Source organism: Poecile atricapillus, chromosome 22, assembly GCF_030490865.1.
Source record: "Poecile atricapillus isolate bPoeAtr1 chromosome 22, bPoeAtr1.hap1, whole genome shotgun sequence".
Classification (NCBI taxonomy): Eukaryota; Metazoa; Chordata; class Aves; order Passeriformes; family Paridae; genus Poecile; species Poecile atricapillus.
In genome coordinates, this window is record NC_081270.1 from 3,289,890 (window position 1) to 3,309,410 (window position 19,521).

A 19,521-nucleotide genomic window follows, 5' to 3' on the forward strand; every position below is an offset into this window, starting at 1 on the left:
TCCCTCCTCAAAGATCTTGCAAAATCACTGCTGTCAGTCCTGGAATTACTGGATGGAATTCTCTGCTCTGGAGTGTTCAGGAGACCATATTTTATAAGCACAGTAGCCCATTCTAGTCCTAAATTTGTATGCAAACATTTCTGCTGTACTGTTTGACACATTCCCTGGCTCTGAAGGCAGAGCTGCGCAGCACAGAGCAGCAGAGTGTGTGATATGCCAGGCTGGGCCACTCCTGGCATTCCCCACTGCAAACCAAAATGTGCCCACTTAGAAGAAAATTCCTAAAGCTGCAGTATTTTGTGGTTGTTTCATGCCAGAAACAGGAGTGTCATCACTGGGACTGTGTGACTGCACCTGTACCATGAACTGGGGGTTTGTAAAGATGGGAGATCAAAGGATATCTTTTAGTAAGAAAAATGGCATTTTTCCTCTTAATTTGGCTGGCATGGGAGAGTAGGAAAGAGATTTTGATAAGAATTTGCTGCTTTACAGAATTGTAAGGAGAAAGTAAGAAGTACAGCTTTTGGCTGTGGCTGCAAGAGCTCCTCTTCAAATCCCTCACCTTCCTCATTAATTGTCCAAGAAATTTGGACACTGATGATTACATTTTCAGGAACCGTGAAGTGACTTTGGTGCCTTTCCTAAGATGTAATCCGCTTTTTAGTAACAGATTCTGACTGCCCTCCTATAGTGGGCTTCTTTGAAAGCCTCAGACAGAAATTTGAGATATTTTATTTATTTGACCAGTTTAATCTGGTTGGGTGTCTGCAATGTACCTTCTATTTTTTTAACATATTTTTCCAATATCTGCTTTGGGCTTTTAGGAAAATACCAGGACAATGGGAGGGGAGAAGTTTGCTGGTTCCTGTGTCTTGCAGTTAATCCAAAGCAGCAGAACTCTTTCTATGCCTAAATTATTGGCATTGGGCTTTTCACAAACTCTGAGTACTGTGACATATGAAACCATTTCCCATTATCAGTGCCAGCTCCCCCATCAGCCCCCCAAGTCACTAAACAAATATTGTGATATGCTTGAAATTTGATTAAATCCATCTGACTTCCCAAGCATGGAATCAGCAAACCCTTAAAATGATGAAATGGTGCCTTGGACTGGCTGCTGCTGGTCCAATGACAGCCCCTCTGTTTTCACAAACAGCTCCCTTTCCCATCCTCCTGCAAGGCTGTGCCTTGGGCCAGGAAACCAGGGAAACCAGCTCCAAGGCTGCACTTGGGAATTGGTATTCTGCTGGGGGAAGTGTGCCCCCGGGATAAGGCAGGAAACTATAGCTGGCCCATTATGGCACCAGGGTTACATTTTTCAGTGATTTCCCTTCCAAGCGTGCCCCAGTCTTTGCTGGTGGATAGGGAGAAGGAGAGTTCATAAGTCTGATCAGCTCTGGGCCCTTCTGGACACTCCTCCAGACACTGAGAGTCTGGAATGTTGGATTTGGATTATGGGCACACATGCCTGATTCCCTTCCAACACTACCAGCTAATGCAGGACAGGCCAGGAAAGAGCTGCTCCCATCCCTGAGTTCCTGCCCTGGGCTGGAAATCCTCATGCCAAAGGAAAGGCCTGGTATTCCCTGGGCAGGTTCTGGGAGTGCAGGTGATGTTTTCCATTAGGAGAGGGCTTTGGAGAAGAGGAGTCCAACTTCCTCTAAGCAGCCTGGAAAGTGTCATTTCCTATGTCAGGGTACTTGAAACTTGATTTTTAGGGTCCTTTCTGCCACAAACCACTTTGTGATTCCGTGATTCTGTGATTCCATTCCCTTGTCCAGTGGAGTGTGTTTCTTCAACACTAATAAATATTTTCATTCTTGTGTGATAAAAAAAAATTAACTTAATGTCTGTCCATGTGTGGATTCCATTGAGTGCTCTGGTTGGTCAGAAATTCTTAGGATCCTACAACCATGTGTGAATATTCCTGTATGTCTCCTTTCCCTCCCACAGCACTAATTTATCCTGTTATCTGCACCTGCCTTCCCTACATTAACTGGATTTTTCCTCTGTTCTGTCCTATTATTCTACATGCACACTCTCTCTCTAGTTAAGAACTGAAAGGACAAGCAAGTCAAAGGTAATGTCTGCTGAGTGTCCCTGATTTGAGCACCCTGTTGCCTGTAGTCCTGGCTTCTGTTTGTTTGCTACCCAATAATTACCTGCTTGTGTATCCTTAAGATTGTGGTCTGGCTTGGTGGTGCTTTATTAGTTCTGGAATGCATGTCTGCACTGTGCTTTGGAGATACGGGAAATAATCTTTTTGGCATGATTGCTTTGGCTCCCAGGTAATTGGTGGCTGTAGGGATTCTCCAGGGCTGCACTCTCAGCTTGCTGTTCATGACCCATCTGTCTGCAGAGTTTTTTTTAAATAGGAATTACCAAGTTTTTTTAAGAAGAATAAAGTCTGTTTAAAGCTTTTATTTTGTTTTTAAAAGTCCCATTGCCAACATTCCACTGTGTGTAGATCATTTATAATCTGCTCCACAAGTCCTGTGCTGCTTCTCTTCTGAGTGGTTGGTTATTGGGATCACATCTGCTGGTCAAACTGGTGTTTTGATTATTGTACATGATCCAACTGTGCTCTGATACCCTGACCTGTTTGAGTGCTGGAAAGAAGGAAAACTGCGAAGCAAGTGGTGCTGGATGGTGGAGGAAGCAAAGTTGGCTTACAAAAGGGGACACAAAGGGCAAAAAATTCTGGGTACTGTTGTTGTTTGATAAGAAAACCAGAACAGTCACATGGTGCTGCTGTGCATGGACTGAGATTTCTTCTGAGGGATTTGTGCAGCTTAAACTGAATGTGCAAAATGTTTTGCTGCCTTTGGCCAGGCATTTGAAATCACAAGTTATTTTTAAAATCATGATTAACATAGACAACTAGTACCTTAAAAACAAAATGGCAACACATAAGGAATGAATCTTAGTCTAAGCTGTCATTTGTAAGAGATAACTAACCCTGTATCTCTGTTGTTCTTGTTTCTTTTTCTTTTCATGCCTCCCAAGCAGACATCTGCTACTTCTCAATCCAGAGGTCAGTCACTTCTTTATGCAGCCTAGAAACGATCACAGAAGAGCCTGTCCTTGCCAATGAGAGGCATCACTGCAGCCTTCTCTTCCCTCTGCCCGTTACCCCTTACAGTGATTCTGAGGAAGGATCTGGGTCTGATCATTCCACTGAAGCTCCATCAGAGGGAAGCAGCACACCCAAGCAGCCTCAGGAGCTCCTACCCTCCAGAGAACAAGGAACAAATCTGGCTGCAGAAGACCAAGGGCAGGATGCCCCAAGAGCAGCTGACACAAGTTTAGTAGCCCCAGAGGGTGAGAGGACAAGTGTGGCAGAATGTCCCACAGAAGGAAATGGCTGGACACAGTGCAGCGAGGCTGAAGATTGGGGTGGATCAGCAGCACATCCCCAAAAAGCCAGACTGGTACAGGCAGCAGGTCACAGTGCTGGCCAACCTGTAGGAAACTGCCAAAAGCAAAACAACCAACCAGGTCAGGTATTAGCAGACATGAAAAGCACCCCTGAATCCAAAGGGCAAAACCTGGGTGCGGCAGCTGTTCCACCCCAGCAAAGCAATGTCATTAACAGCACACAGGCAGATTCTCCCCAGAAAGCCCAGGCTGCACAGGCTCTCCCTGTCTCTATTTCTCACATGAGCTCTTACACATTGGCAAGAAGGGCAAAGAGTGAAGGACTGAAGACATCAGACTCCTCAGCCTTAATAAAAATTACAAGCAGCCTGTCTCCAGCAGCAGAAGTGTACTTCGATGCCACTGTCAATGACCGGATCTGGAGCAAGCTAGACTGCGGCAGCCACCGTGACAGCATGTCCTCCTCGTCCAGCATGTCCTCCAGTGACACTGTCATTGACCTCTCTCTCCCCAGCCTGGCTCGCAAAAGCCTCCCGGACCTGGGCATCCGCCATGACAGCCTGGAGCCCCTGGCCATCAGGAAGGGGATGCGCCCACGCTCCGCCACCGCCTGCAGCAACGAGATGCCGATGGTAGGCAAGAGCAAGTCCAACCCCAACCTGAGGTCTGGTCAGCCGCCAACTGATGAGCTGTGCCCCCGGCCCCTGGCCAGGAGCCCTCAGAACACGTTCTCGTCCATTCCTAGAAGGCACACCTGGAGTAGACTCTACATGGAGAGTCTCAGGCAGTCCTCTAACAAATCCAAAGTGCATGACACGGTTGGGAATAACCAGACAAAGTCCAAAAGCCTTGGGGACCTTACGTCTGACGACATTGTATGCACTTTTGAGAGCAAATACCACAGCATCAGCAGGAGCTTCGTCACCCGCTCCATGCGAGAGCAGCGCCGCTCCTCGGGCCTGTGGCCCTCAGCCAAATCCCAGGACAAACTGACTGAGCAGCTGAAGAAGCTGACAGCCTTTCAACAGGAAAACGACATCACCTCCCCGATCAGCCTTGAGCCCACTGAGTCGGAGGAGGAGGGGGAGAGTGTTGGGCTGCTGCGCCGGTCGTCATCGCGCAGCCAGAGCCGTGTGCGCTACATCGCCAACAGAGCGCGGCAGGCCCAGGAGCGGCAGCGCCTACAGGGCCGGGCACAGCTTGGGGGGAGCCCCATTGAGGAGAGGGGCAACCCTGAGGGTGCCTGTAGCGTGGGTAGGGCTGGCTGCACCGACCCTGCTGCCCACACCACCCTGCCATCCTTGCCCAAAGCCCAGCCTGACAGTGGGGCAGACACCGAGGTGTTCTTCATGCTCAGACTGTGACCCTGGCAGCACTGGGCACTGTTTACACTCCTGTCACTGCAAAACACAGTGTCCTGAGAGGCCCAAAACATCCTGCCACGGCTTGGTTCTTCCTGGCCTCCCCTTGAGCCCTTAATGTCACGACTCCAAAAGAATAGATGAGGATTCATTTTTAATTGCACTTTGCCCAGCCTCCAAGTTGGCCTCCTTTGTGTGTGACCACTTTTTGTGTTTGCAGTTTGCTCTTGGTCTTTACTAATTTCAATAATTCTTCTGACAATAAGTAACCTTGATGTTTAATAGCTAAATGTGATGCTAACAACAGCTAAGGTAAATTTTGCTCTTACAAATCATGGATCCATGTAAGGAGGCTGGACTTAGAATCACATTTTATTTTCTGTAAGAGTTTGAGGCCTCTGAGGGTGTGAATTAATAATGTAGTAGATACAGTCCATCTTCCATCGTGGACCTGCTTATCTTGGTGAAAATCCATATTTCCTCTTTGAAGAGCTCTCTTGTTCCAAAGCAATGCTTTTACAAACCCAGCCTGTTTATATATCTCTTTATAAATATACCTATATCTCTATATATACAGCTGTGTGTATGCAAAGATATGTCTGCACATGTATGTACACATGAACACTCTGAAACTGATCTGTGACTGTTCCTTATCTCAAGGCATTGTCTGAGGGAATTGAGACAGGAGAGAGAAGGGAATAGCTAAAAATAGACAGGAAATATCTTCTGACTTTACTTCAGAAATGGCTACGAAGCATGTTAGTCTTTTCTTGAAACAGCACTGTCTCTTACGGTATTTTAACAATGCTGCTGTACATAGCACCTTTTGGATTAATTTGACTATTTCTGTATTGCACTGCCATGCAAAATTTTTAATGATATGTTTAAAAAAGAGAGATATTTAATTTTTTCAGATGGACATATTTAGAATTAAATAACAACCTAAGCAGAGTAATAATTTTTCCTCCCCCTTTTTTTTTTACTTTTTATTTTTAGAGATGTTGTCATGTGTCCCTCCAGTCCCCAATTATGATGTCATTTATTATAGATGTACATTTTATCAGTGATATACAAGAATATTTACTGAGATGAATTTTAAAGAGAAACAGAGGTTTAATTTTATTTCAGACTGCACAGAGTCCTTATTATTGAAAGGATTTTGCCTTTCTAATGATTCTTTTGTGTATATTGCAAAATTTAAGAATTTGTTTGTAAAACCACCTTACACTACTAAAATAAACATATTCAACCTTCCAGCTGGTGACTCTTTAGCTATAACACAGCACTGGGGTTTGTGATACACAAACATGGTTATTCTATCTGCTTTGTTTTTCAACTTCCTTTGTGGATAACATTAATTTTACTCTTTTTTTCAGAGTGGTGGCCAGTGCAGACCTAACTCAGATTTTCTCAGGTTCTCCAGAACATGTGCAAGGATTGACAGAGACTGACATTCTGTGGTGTGAGACACACAGGGGCTGGGGCAGAGCCCTGGCTGTGAGGATGAAAATTCTGGGGGAACTGGTGGAATTAGTAGCCAAACAGACAGAAGGAGCTGATCCATCCTGGAGCAGCTGTACAAGTAACACAGATGGCCCTGTTTTATCACTGAGGGGGTTTAAAGTCTGGCTGAAAATGCTGCAGTACAATTTTGCTCTTCACCTGTCACTTGATTGAAAAATCACTTCTATTCCTGTCCCAACAAAGTGCACAGTGAAAGTACATTTTACTTCCTTCACACTCCTCCTGGAAGGGTTGTCACTTGTGGAGCTGGAAAGGGGCTCTTGGTTCTAATTTTAGTATCACTTGGCCACAAGAATTTAAACTCTGAGATACCAAAACAGTAACAAAATTTAAACTCTGAGATATCAAAATGTAAGTTTGGAGGGGTTAAATTTTCTGATTAAATCTTTTCAAGTGCTCTTCAGCATGTTTTGTGTGAAAATATTCCCTCAGTTTTCCAGCCTGGCTCAGGTCTTCATAGCTTGTCTGCGGGACTCAGATCCTGCAGATCCCAGGAGAGCTTTGTGCAGCAAAGGTTTGGGATGTGCACTGAGGTGACCCCACAGAATCGCTGCAGGCTCTGAAGGAAAGGAGGTGAGGCTGCAGCAGAATGTGTGATCTGCCAAGAGGAGCCTCCCATTGTGTCCTAGCACAAAGAAAATTTCATTAAAATTCTCTGGACGAAAAATCATTCTTGTAATACTTTAATTTTGGGCTGAAAAGCTGCAGGAAGTCACTGCTTTTGTAACTTTAATGCTTTTGTAGCTTTAATGTCAAGTACATGCAACTTGACAGCTTTGGAAAGTTAATGTTTAAAAGGCCTGTTTGTGTCTTCTCAAAGAGTAAGTCCCATGATCAGATTATTTTCATCTTTAATTGATTAAACAATACTTGTTATATTAATACACCTCACAGAAAGCATCATCATGTATCACATCAAAACATTTACCTTTGTTCAGAATTTTAACCAACAGTGTCTGGATTTAACTCATTAGGCTACATGTGAAATTTGCCCTCTTGCTTCCAAATTAGTAGCAACCACTTTTACAGCTGTTTTGTGACACTACATAAGACCAACCATTCATCATGTATTTATTTATTTATTCCTATAATGAAATTTATTCCAGCATTTAAGAATTATTTGCAATTTAAGTCAGCAGAAGGTCATAGTTTTGCTCTTCATTCTTATGTTCTTCCTGTGCATCCTGAGACTCCTGGATGTGGATTTCAGACATTAGACTGTATGATCCGAAATCCAGTCTCCAGATCCCAAGCAGTGTATTGGATGTTGCTAAACATGGGATTTATGGTCTCTATTCCTCCAGCTTGGCCTTCAGGAACACTGATAATGAACATTCTATTGTGTCTTTCAAAGCTGATTGTGCAGGAAAAATGGGCACAGCTGCTGGAGACAGTTCCAAAGGGAGGAATTTTACAGGATCACCACAGGCCAGTAATAGAATTTTGTGAGTCTTGGTGCAGCATCCAGCTGCTGGACTGAGCTGCAGTCCTTTGGTGTGGTCTCCTCCTTCCCCAAAGCCCCAGGTGTCCCCTGGTCCAGCTGGCCCGTTTAGAGGCCACTCCTCCACCACCTCCTCCTCCTCCTCCTCCTCCTCCTCCTCTCGTGGGTATTTAACCCAGCATGGGATGCTCGAGCCTGCGACATCCCCTCTCCTACTCTGTCGGGCATCCTGAGCTGCTCCCGCACGGACGGACAGACAGACGGGCCAAGGGAGTCGCTGTAAGTGAGAAACTGCCTTCAATTCGTGCTCTGGTTCTGGCAAGGGGCAAAGCCTTGTGCCACAGGCTCCTTCCTGGCTTTTTAATCCATATTTACACCCTATTTGTGCTCTTAGATAATCGGTAAGCAGCGTGTTTAACAACTTTCTTTTCAAGGTGATGCCAGCAATATGTTACCAGCTCTGATTAATTTGGGTTTTCTTAGAGGAGGCCGTTTGAAACAAAGATGATTTTGTTGCATGTAGAGGTTAAACCTACTGGGAAGAGTACAGCTCCTCCCTGGCTCAGCCTGAAGGCTGCTGCTTCTTTTCCTTTTTTTTTTTTACCCCCATGGTTGATGCAGCTGCTCAGTTTTTGTGCTGCTCTGGCAACAGCCAAGAGCAGCAGCTACTTTGTCTAAAAACTAGTTGTATAATAAAGTCAGTGTTGGCTGATGTACAGCTGAGATCTCAGCCCTCTCATCTGGTCCTTTCACAAAGATCAACATATTCCATTTGGCAGCATTTCTTAACAGTAGCAACAACAAAATCAGAATTGAAATTTAAAAGAACCTTCTGTGGAGGTTTTAATTATTCCTCTCATTAGTTGAAAAGTATGGGGAAAATGAGTGAGGGAAAGCACTGAGCTGTAATGCTAAGAGTTGTCATAGGATGCAGGATTGGGGGCATTTCCTAAAAACTGATGAGGTAAGATCACTAAATCCAGTGTTTTCTGAACATCAGTCAGCAGCAAGTTATGTCACATGCAGTATGCTTTTGCCTACACACTCATAAATGGTAAGTTTTCTTGGGCATTTTAAATTTATTTTTTATCATTTCTGGTGTAATGGTGTCCTGTATCTTGTTGGACAACAAACACTGTTAAAAATATTGCTGCTTCCTCTCCTGCCCTTTCGCTGGGGGGGAACCGACAGGGAGAGAACCACCAGTGGGTAATCCCCTTTTTTTTGGTTTGTCACATCCTTTTTGCTGCAGTGGGGACTTCACTAGAGCCTTTCTTTAGTATTTGCTCTGGCTGAGCCCAGTAATGACTGTTTTCAGCTGGAGGCTTGGTTTGGAATTGTGGTTCTACAGGAAAAGGAGCATGTTGGGGAGGATGAAGCAGGGAAACCTGAATGTGTTTGTTTAACAAAAGATTCTGAAGGCATGAGGCCTAGAATTGAGATAGAAATGAAAGCCTGCTTTGAGTCATAAGATACTGAGTACTGGTTACTATATGACCAAAGAACAATAGCCTAGCCAGTAGAAGGAGAATCCCTGCTGACTAACCAATGTCCTGCTGATAGGAAACTCCAGAGGTAAAAGAAACAAGAATAGAACTTGTAAAGCTCTGTAAAGTGTAAAATGCAACACTGTATGTTAAAATAGGGAAGGGCATAGGCTGTATGTAAATTCTTTAGTGGGTGTGTCTCATGGTGATTGGTTACTAAGAATTAGAATATTCACTATAGGAAAGCATATAATCGATTGTAACAGTAGCCTCGCTCTCTTACTCCCTCCTTCCCCCATCCAACCTCTACTCCACTGCTCTACCTGTTCTCTCTCCCCTCCCCCGGACCACGTGGACGCCGAGGCTGGTGGCGGACACGGGTCTCCCCTCCTTTTACCCTTATAATAAATTGCTTATACTTGAACAGCTTGACCCTGGAGAAGTCTCTCACCGCGAGCGAGCGTTTTTTACACTCCAATAGGAGCAGAAAATCCAGGACAAACTGATCTCACCCAGTGATGAGGAACTGTAGAACCAGCTTTAACTGCTTGCCTTTCACCTCCAGCAGGAAGGTTCCTTTAGAACAGCAAGAATTTCTGATCCAATGGATAAAGGTCTTCACTTCACAATCTGTGTGGTTACAACCATGCTGCTCCTGAGGGAATCAAGCCAGGCAGGTGAGGAAAAGGATTCAGAAGTATTGTCTGCACCCAAACCTGGTTTTGTTCTTCTTCAGAGCATTAATTCCTTCAGTTTTTACCTGCCAGTGCTTGCAGGATTTTGTCTTAATCTCGGAATTTCTTTACAAATGGGTTATTAAGAGATTCTTCAGGGCTCACCTTGTGGCTGTGACTTTGTGATTGCTGTCCCCGAGTGTCTTTGCTGCTACAGTTGAAAACCAGATGGTAAGAGATGGAGGAAGATGAAAAAAGCCAAGGAAAAGGGTGGTTATTGTGGTTAAAGCTGCACTTCTGTGAGTTTATGATCCTTTGAGCTGCAGCAAGATGCGCTGAGGATGGGGGAGAAAACTGAGGTGAGGTGGCCAGTCCTGACCAGTGCCAGGAGCCTTTTCCCCAGGAGTCCAGCAGGAGCCTCCCTTTGGGAGGCTGGACTGGAACAGGAAAAGTGGCAGGAGTAGGAGCAAAGAAAAAGCTGACTTTTTGCAGCCACAGTCACTTTCTGCAGCCACCAACCCACGGGGAAGGGAAGGATGAGCCCTTCTCTTTGTCCTGTGCTGCTGCAGCCTCCCTGGAGGATTTCCAGGACAGAAGGCTTGATGCTGGGAAGTGTCACTGCCATGATCTGGGATTGGTGCTGCAGCCCCATCGCCCCTGGGCCTTTCAGGAGGGCTCACAAAGGGCCTTTGAGCTGGGATCTGGAGCCCTCAGAATGCTCTGCTGGCTTCCAAGGAACCCCACAGGCCTTCAGAAAGGGGGAACCCCACAGGCCTTCAGAAAGGGGCCTCCAAAAGCTGCTGCTGGCTTAAATGGGTTTCTAAAGGGAGACAAGAGAACTCCTTTGTGAAGATTTCCAGCCCCCATGGAGAACTGTAGTGGAGAGGGAAAAAACAGGTTTTGTTTTACAGTAGTGTGGAGTTCAGCACAAGGTCAGAAAATGCAACACCAAAGAAGAAAAAATAAATACATAATGAATATGCTTTTATATTTAGAGAAAAACTCACAGCTTTTGCTTGAAGGAGTGAGAACACCCTACATTTTTTGGTTTATCTTGAGGGATTTTTGGCTTTTGTGCCATAAATTCTCTGAGTTCAAAGAACAATGCTAAGCAGATTCTAGAAAAATCATCTCGAGCAATACATTAATAAGCAGTACATTGACAAAATCATTGTTTTAATTCTGCATCTCAGATGCAGAACATGGCAGCAGTAGGGGAAAGGAAGAGTGAGAAAAAAGTGTCTGGAAATGAGTGGTGAGTGTGAAAAACAAGGTTCATTCGATTAATAAATTATAAAAGGTTTAATATAAACAAAAAGACCATTAGGAGATAAAGATAAAGCAAAGGGTTAAAACGGCCGGGTGCCCTGTCGGGTTGCCAGGAACACACCTGGTATCTTTGGAACACTCTTTTTATCCCATCCTGCTGTGAGGGTTTAATGCATATTCCAACTTTTCCAAGAAGTATTTTGCATGGCCACTCCCTGGTTCCACCTTTTTAGAACATGCGCTATAAAGGTTTGATTTCTTCTGATCATCATCTTATTTGAGCTGGGGTTCCTTTCTCTGCAAGTGGTCAGTGCTGATAACAGTCTGGGCTCCATTGTCCTTCCGCTGATAACAGCCTGGGCTCCACTGTCTTGCCATCAGGGGTTATCTTGCTTTGTACAGAGGGACATAGCTCTAACATTCAAAATTCTTCTACGCCTAAAACTTCCTAGCAAGAGAGAAAGGAAAGACACAGCAAAAGCATATAACATTCATCCTAATGCTTGCGAAAGCCAATATCACAATATGGATTTATAACACGAGGAACTTTTGGCTTCTGCTGAGGGGAAAATACGGCTTGGCAGGAATGGGGGCGAACCTGGGCTGTGTGAGGAAGCAGAAGAGCTGGTGCTGCCCCTGTTCAGGCATCCATTGGCTGTGCAGGATCCATCCCTCAGAGGGTGAGGAACATGAAGTGACTTCATTTAGTGAATTAGAACCTCCTGCAGCCCCACCTCATGCCTGTCTCTGCCTTCTTCTGTGCCCTGGGGGAGGAAACAAAGGGAGTTTAGGAGTTGAGGGTGATCATTCCGATTATTTCAGTGCACTGTGAAATGAGAAGCTGTAAATACAAGCCCCAAACAAATCTGATTTTGTTGTATTTTTCCAGGAGCTGGGAGGAATGACGATGCTGTGAGTAAGGTATGTTTGAGTTCATTAGTGCAGAGCTACCAATGAAGGCATAGGGCAGATGATCTTACATATTTAATTCAGAAATAGTGGTCAGAGTAAATTAAAGACTTTGATCTGTGAGGAGGTATTATTTTAAGTACATTATTCATGGCTGGTTGTGTCTCTGTGCTGTTTTTGTTTGTTTCTGAGGAGTTTTTTGACTGAAATTTTTTGTCCAGAGCTCAAAATTCAGTCATGCCCTGGGGAAGAACCTGCCAGTAGCCCTGTCTTCATGGCTGGCAGAGCTGGGGAACTTGTGATCACAGCTTCCAAGACAAAGCTCATCCCTCAAACCCTTCCATTGCACAGAGAGAATTAAAACAAGATCATTTGGGTCCTGGAAGGACTGAGGTTTCCTTTGCATATCTTGTACTGAATATATATTTATGTATTTATATATTTATATATTTTTATTTATTTATTTATTCACACACATTATACACATCCTCTCTCTTTGTCTAGAAAAATAACCCTGTAAGTTTAAAATAAGCAGATGCTTTAAAGACCAACAAACCTCATAGAAACTGACACTTCACTAGAAAAAGCTTAAATTGCCCTGAAGTGGCTTTGATGAGGAATCCACTAGAGCTGGGTGACTATAAAATTGGAAGATGTATCTTTAACTCACAGAAGTGAATCCACTTTTCTTTTCCTCCTCCTCTCAGGCTTCCAACTGTTCTGTATCTCCTGGAATTACTCTCTAACGAGACCTTAATTGGCTGCTAATTCTTTTGTCTGCAGCACGCATTGGTCTCTTGGGAAGGCTGTACACACCATCTGAAGATGTGTCTGCAACATTTGCAGTGATTTTTGTTGGCACCAGGCAATGTAGTGAAACGCTGTGATTTATTAATTAGTTTGGAAACAGCAGCAGTCACTGCAGCTCACGGGATAGGTTTGGGGCTGGTTTAACTTGGGCACACCCCCTATCCCTCCCAGGTCAGCCCAAGGTAAGGCCCAGCCTGGGACTTTGAAATACAACAGTTCCTCAATTTCTGCTTTGCAGGGCACAGAGTCCCGGGGAGCAGGTGAGGGTCTTCCAACCCTGACTGTCACAACGATCCTGGTAAGTCCATGACAGTGGCAGGGAAGTGCTGGAACTGCACTTTGCCTTTTATATCCCATCCATTTGTGTGCAGCTGGTGCTTTGGACTGCTTTGACAGTGATGTCCCTGCTCCTCACAGTGCTTTGGGGCCTGGCTTGAGTGTAGAGGTGCCAGCTGTCTGTAGTGGGCACAGGGAAAATTTGGAAGTTGTCCCTGGGGCACAGCGCTGTGTCAGTGCTCAGGGTGGGGGCAGCCAGGCTTCTCTGCTGAGCTATACCTGAGGGGCTCAGTCCCCTGTGTGTTGTTTCTGGCCTGAGGAAGGAGCAATGTAAAGGTCACACAGGGATGAAACCAGGTGATAAAATCCCCCAAATGCATCCCCAGGTGCTCCAGATAAGCAGGACTTTCAGGAGAAGCTGCAGCAGTGAATTTTTTGATCTTGCCGTCAGCCTGTGCCCCTTGCCTGAGGCTTTGATGGGCCAAAATGAAAATATTTGGCTTTTAGGCTGAGAAAAGATTTTCACTTATTCCTTTGGTACCGGAATTTAATAAGTTCACTTATTCCGGTGATGGTTCATATCTCCAGGGACTATCTTCCCAGCCTGGAAATGTCCTTGCATGAACGTGCAGAGGAATAAGGAGTAAGAGAGAAGGTTTGCCAAGGTTTTACTCCCCTGGGTGTCTCTGCCCCTTGGGAGGCCGCAGCTGTGCATATGTCCCTCCCTCCCAGGAGGATCCGTATGTGATGGTGCGGGGTGCGGAGCTGGAGGGATACTGCATGGACCTGCTGAGAGCCCTGGCAGGGATGTTGCGCTTCCAGTACCGTGTCAAGGTGGTGGGGGATGGCCAGTATGGAGCCGTGGCTGCCAGCGGCAACTGGACCGGCATGATCGGGGAGATCCTCAGAAGGGTAAGGCCAGCTTGTGTTTCTCACCCACCCTGCAGCTCTTAGGCCTCCTTAGGATCTGTTCAGGGGCTGAGGAACTCGGGGTTCTCCTGCCTGGAGTGTAGAACTGATGGGCAGCAAGACTTGGCACTGGGTTTGGCCTACAGAGATGGAAATAAGGCAAAAGGAGATGGTGGCCACAGCAGGAAACCAGCCAGGCACTCGCAGGGCAGCACTTGTCTGTCTCAGTGTTTCTCTGTAGCCTGTGAGACTGTGCAGACACCTTGGCAAAACTTAGCCTAAGCTTAACCCCTGGGTGAGATTAGTTTCATTCAGAATGGCAATGCCCAGACTCTTCAAGAGATGCTTGAATGCACATTTCACCCCATCAGATGCATTCTCTGGGGCTGATGTTCTGTCATCTGTGGGGAACACTTCAGTTAAAGCTCTTTGCCCCTCTGAGCTCAGTCTGAGTCAGACAGGAACAGCCTTTTGTTCTGGGTGAGCAAATCCAGCCTAGCTCCTGCTACAGACGGAAACCAGAAGCCCCAGATACCAACCAGCACCTCACTGTGAATGGTTCTACTGGGTGTAATTCCATTCCAATGATTTCCATGGGAAACCCCTCTTGTTCCTTGGGGCTCCCATCCCAAGGCTGTTGATGTGGAGAAGTGATGCCATTTCAACAGCTGCCCACTCAGCCAGGGAAGCACCTGCTTGAGGGACAGAAATGTTCCCTGGGCTGGGTGGCTGATTGGTTTTTATCTCCTTGGCAGGAAGCTGACATTGCAGTGGCTCCACTGACTGTCACCTCAGCCAGGGAAGAGGTGGTGTCCTTCACCACGCCCTTCCTGCAGACTGGGATTGGGATCTTGCTCCGCAAGGACACAGCCTCCCAGGACATGTCTTTCTTCCACTTCCTGTCTCCTTTCAGCAAGGAGACCTGGACAGCCCTTTTATTTGCTTACCTGCTCACGTGCTTCTGCCTCTTTCTTGTCGCCAGGTACAAGATTTGTTTCACAGTTTGTATTCAAGTCAGTGGCTTTCTCACCTATGAAAAGATTAGAAAGTCCCAGGGAGCCTTTTGCTTTGTGGAGCCTCCTGTACAGCTCTAGTACAATGGCTAAGAAAGCTAAAACCCTGTCAGATTAAGCCAGAATTACGAGTGGGAACTCCTCATGAGGAATACCAGATCTCTTGATGGGGATTATTTTTATTTTTTCCCTCTCAATGTCTGGTTTTATCCTGTCATTTTCCCACAGACTGAGCCCCTGTGAATGGAATGAGCCAAAGAATGAAGAGAACCACTTCACCTTTCTGAACAGCCTCTGGTTTGGAGCAGGAGCACTGGCCCTGCAAGGTGAGCTGGGAGGATGTGCCAGAGCAGCTCTGGGAGCAGTGGGGTTTTTAAGATGATGGTGCACCCAGCTCCTTCCATGACACTGGGGTGAAAAGGTATCTTAGCAGGGACACTTGGAGCATTGAACCAGTTTGGGGAGGTGTGAGACCTACTGGGATTGTACAGGTAATTGCATCTGGCTGGAGAATATTTTCTGCTCTGGGTAACCTTTGCTCTGGGCAATTCCCAGCTGAGTATGGCATGGCTGCTTTGTACAGAGGAGTTTGTGGAGCTCTGGGCCACTGCTGCTGCTCCAGCCCTTCACTGCAGCCTTGGTGCTGCCTCAGACCAGCACAGTGGGGCCTTCCAGGTTCAGGCTGTGTGTAGCTGCAGATCATGGTCTGCAGTTTGCCTTTATTTCAAACGAAGTCTCTAACTCAGGCTGGTGGATCTGCAGTTCTTGGTGTGTCTCTGGCCCCACGTCCCCTCCTGTGTGATTTATGGTGAGTTCTTGGTTCCCTGTGGTGCAGGTGCCAGCCCCCGGCCCCAGGCACTCTCAGTGAGGGTCATTGCCGTGGTCTGGTGGCTCTTCACCCTGGCCCTGCTGGCTGCCTACATCGCCAACTTCACGGCCCTGCTGAGCTCTGGCAGTGAGCAGCTCCCCATCCAGACCTTTGAGGACCTGGTCAAGCAAAGGAATCTGGAGTTTGGGACGCTGGAGGGCTCCTCGACTTTCTACTACTTCAAGGTGCAGAGAATCTCATGGTGCCCATACACAGGGGCTGTAGGACTGCCGAGCTGGGCCTGAGTCACACAGTTGAGACTTTATAACCCCTACAACACCCTCATCACTGTTGACTCTCTCAGTTTTACTGTAATACTTCAAATAATACGATTCCTGTTCTGTTCAACCCTTCTTCCACCTCTTCTCATAGGAAAGAAGGCACAGAACTCTTATTCTGTATTCTCCTTTAAAAATATCTCTACTGGGCCTGCCCTTGTTTAGCTGGGGCAGCAGGTGCCATCTATGACACTTATATGCTTGTGTGACGCTCGTCCCCGGTGTTGGCGACAATCTGTGCTTGCAGGAGTTCACACATGCTATAAGTACTCTTCTTCTCCAAATTATTTTACAACCCTTGCACATACAGGCAGATTTTTAATTATTTGGTGGTTGTCTCACACTTGAGTTTGACTCTTGGATTTTTGGGCTGCAGAACTCCAAGAACCCCATCCACCAGATGATCTATGAGTACATGGAGAAGAGGCGGGAGCACGTCCTGGTCAAGACCTACCAGGAGGCTGTGCAGCGTGTGATGGATTCCAACTATGCCTTCATTGGCGAGTCCATCTCGCAGGACCTGGCGGCCGCCCGGCACTGTAACCTCATCAGAGCCCCTGAGGTCATTGGGGCCCGTGGCTTCGGCATTGCCACCACCCAGGGTGAGTCTGTGCCCCTCCGCTGCCCCACTCCTCCCTGGGATGGCAGGGGGCTGCAGGAGCAGGGACAGCAACAGGCCAGAGCCAGTGCCAGTGTTGAGGGTGACCAGAGTGAAAATGCTGCACAGCAGGGTCACTGCTCTGTGGGGAATTAATACTGGCACTCACTGGCTCTCACTTTGAACTCCAGTCCACAAATATTCCATCTCCAAGGGTGTCCTTGGCCCCAGGAATGCAGATCCCCTAACGCAATGAGCAGGGGACAGTCTGCTCCTGCTTTTCCCAAAGCACCTTTGCTCTGCCCTTATCTCACAGGTGTTACTACCCCTCTGTGGCCAGGGTAGGATGACTGTTAGCCAGGAAAAGCCTTTGGCTGGGGGTGTTGTGGTCAGTGACACCTCTGACCCCACACCCATTAACCATGTTTAACTAAACCATGGCTGGGAGCTCTCCCATCCTCCTGTCTCTCCCTGTCCCACTGCCCAGCATCCCCCTGGACCAAGCCTCTGTCCATTGCCGTGCTCAAGCTGCGTGAATCAGGTGACCTGGACTACCTGCGGAACAAGTGGTGGGAGAGCAGCTGCCTGCGCCAGAGCCGGGACCGCTGGGGGCCCCTGGAGCCACCGGCACTGGGGGGGCTCTTCCTCACCCTGGGCATTGGCCTCGCTGTCGGTATCCTTGCTGCCCTAGCTGAGCTCTCCAGCAGCAGCCGCCGCACAGCCGCACACACCAAGGTGAGCCCTGGTTCCTGCACTGAGCCCCATCCTGCCTCCCTGTGTCCCTCCTTTGGCCAAGGTGAGCCCTGCACCTTGTCCTGCCTCCCCCTGTCCCTCCTGCACCAGCGAGGCCCCAGCATTCCACACTGACCTTGGTTTTCTAAGGAAAGCTATGCAGTGGGGAAAGGATGAGGGGAAGCTGTGCAGTTACTCCTCAAAGTGCCAGAATTTCACAGCCTGGGTTGTGGGATGGGTTTGTAGCCTGAACAGCATAAATATAATAAAAACAAAATAACCCCCTAGCACTCCTTCCTCCCCTGACCCCCCATTCCCTGAAATTCCAAGGCAACCAAACTGCATTCCACTACACTGAGTTTTAGAGAAGACAGCAAATGATCCACAACAAGTTTATTCTCAGTGGTGGCTGTTCTTTAGTCGTTCAACAAGGAAAACACACAGAGTGAAACTGCACCAGTGTCCAAGTGTGGCCCTTGGTGCTCCTGCTCTCCAGCCCTCCCTGGAAAATACAGATCCACAGAACAACCCACCCACAGCCTTCTCTTCCCCTTTCTCTTTCAGAAATCTTGTTGCTCTGTTTTCACAGAAGAAATCTGCACTCGTCTACGCATAAAAGGAACCTCCAGACAAAGCCAGGAGACATCAGGGAAGGCAAATGCTTAAGGATGTTTTGCTGCAGCAATGGGCCTGTGTTAGGGTTGTACCACATCCTAGGAGCTGTATCTCAGTGTAGGAAGGTGTTTTTCTGCTAGTCTAGAGTGTTAGTTTGCTAATTACATACACACAGAGCACTTCTGGAGTGGTGGTGGAGCTGCAGACACAAGGAAATTAAGTGGCTTGGAAGAATTTAGATTGATGAGAGGTAAAGTGGAACTGTGACAAATTGATAAACTGGGGCTGAGCTGGCCAGGATGGCAGATCCATGTTTACGTTTGAAGTTCACCCTGTAAGTCCATGAGAGCCTGTAGGAGGAAGTGACTGGGGACAGGTTAATATAAAGCCTCTGCTACTAATTCCTGTGTGAGGAACAGTCATGATGCATGAGCATCCATCTGTTGTAATCAGGAACAGCAACTTAAGCACTGCACTATAAATAGCCTCACCCTGCCCTGCCTGAGCAGGAGGTGCTGGTCCCTGGGAAGGTAATTCCTGAATCAGAACTTACTGTGCTGCCGTGTAACCCCAAACAGGCCTTCCCTGCACCCCAAACCCCAGAAAGGGAGCCCCTGGCACCAAGGAACCACTGGAGCTAAGAAATGACAGGCAGGGCTTGTCCTTTGTCCTTTTCCATCACAGGTTAAGGGCCACTGTTGGGTGACACTATGTTTTGTTCTCATTGTCCAAGAATTGAGGAGTGACAGTGGAAATCCATGAGTACCAGAGCAGGGAAGGTGTGGGGATGAGTCAAACACAGCACAGCCCCAGAGCCCCTGCAAGGAGATATGTAGGGTGTTTTGCATCACTCTCCTGCTCTCAAAGAATTCTGAGGTTCAGGGGAACAGGTTTCTCAGCTGCATGTTAAACACTTTCCTCATTAAACTGTTTTTCAGCACTGGGATGCCTGAGGCATGTAAGTGTTAGGGCAAATTGGTGGTGAAATCACTCAATTTATGAACTGCACAGCTGAAGGAGGGAAAAAGCAAATTGGGTTCCTTGGGAATGGCTCTAATTGCACTGCAGGAACAGACACTGATCCTTGTCAGTCCCAGCAGGAGAACTGAAGGCAGTAGAAAGCAAGGGGGCTGGGTGATCCTGACTCCATCACTGCATATTCTCTGTGAGGGGAACTTAGTGAGACTCAGCTTCCAGCTGCTGTGAAGGAATTCAGTGTAGCTGCAGGACTCCCTCCCCTGTCCCTCCTGCTAATAGGAATAAACAAGTGTTGGGAAACTAGGGCTGATCCTTAACTCAGATCAACAGCCCTTACTCAGTCACAGCCTGAGCAACGTTTGTGGGGTGAGAAAGTAGATCAGCCCTTCAATGAGCTGAGC

The 19,521-nt window shown here is 47.0% G+C and overlaps 2 protein-coding genes across 3 annotated transcripts in view; both read left to right on the top strand.

Annotated features, from left to right (window-relative positions):
- The window catches only part of PLCH2 (phospholipase C eta 2), an 81,062-nt gene extending 74,267 nt beyond the window's left edge, over positions 1-6,795 (top strand). Inside the window, exon 23 of the mRNA XM_058854900.1 lies at positions 3,007-6,795. Coding sequence (XP_058710883.1) covers positions 3,007-4,742 — 1,736 coding nt within the window. The 3' untranslated portion in view covers positions 4,743-6,795. The remainder of the gene's footprint in view (positions 1-3,006) is intronic.
- A 1,068-nt stretch (positions 6,796-7,863) lies between these two features.
- LOC131587277 (probable glutamate receptor) lies at positions 7,864-19,490 on the top strand. 2 transcript variants are annotated; one of them, XM_058854940.1, is made up of 11 exons: positions 7,864-7,983; positions 9,760-9,868; positions 12,024-12,055; positions 13,092-13,151; positions 13,862-14,041; positions 14,794-15,020; positions 15,280-15,377; positions 15,887-16,104; positions 16,574-16,799; positions 17,283-17,530; positions 18,092-19,490. In XM_058854940.1, the coding sequence occupies exons 1-11, from the start codon at positions 7,885-7,887 to the stop codon at positions 18,191-18,193; spliced, it is 1,599 nt and encodes a 532-aa protein (XP_058710923.1). In that variant the 5' UTR covers positions 7,864-7,884; the 3' UTR covers positions 18,194-19,490. The 2 variants fall into 2 exon arrangements, with proteins under 2 accessions (XP_058710923.1, XP_058710924.1); XM_058854941.1 differs by lacking the exon at positions 7,864-7,983 and adding an exon at positions 8,335-9,067 and having other exon boundaries at positions 9,679-9,868.
- Positions 19,491-19,521: the final 31 nt, after the last annotated feature.

Excerpts from the sequence above, each read along its gene's own strand:
- LOC131587277 (XM_058854940.1), top strand. The coding sequence starts at position 7,885 with ATGGGATGCTCGAGCCTGCGACATCCCCTCTCCTACTCTGTCGGGCAT. Across the intron at positions 15,021-15,279 it reads TGCCTCTTTCTTGTCGCCAG|ACTGAGCCCCTGTGAATGGA; the intron begins GTACAAGATTTG and ends ATTTTCCCACAG. Across the intron at positions 15,378-15,886 it reads AGGAGCACTGGCCCTGCAAG|GTGCCAGCCCCCGGCCCCAG; the intron begins GTGAGCTGGGAG and ends CCTGTGGTGCAG.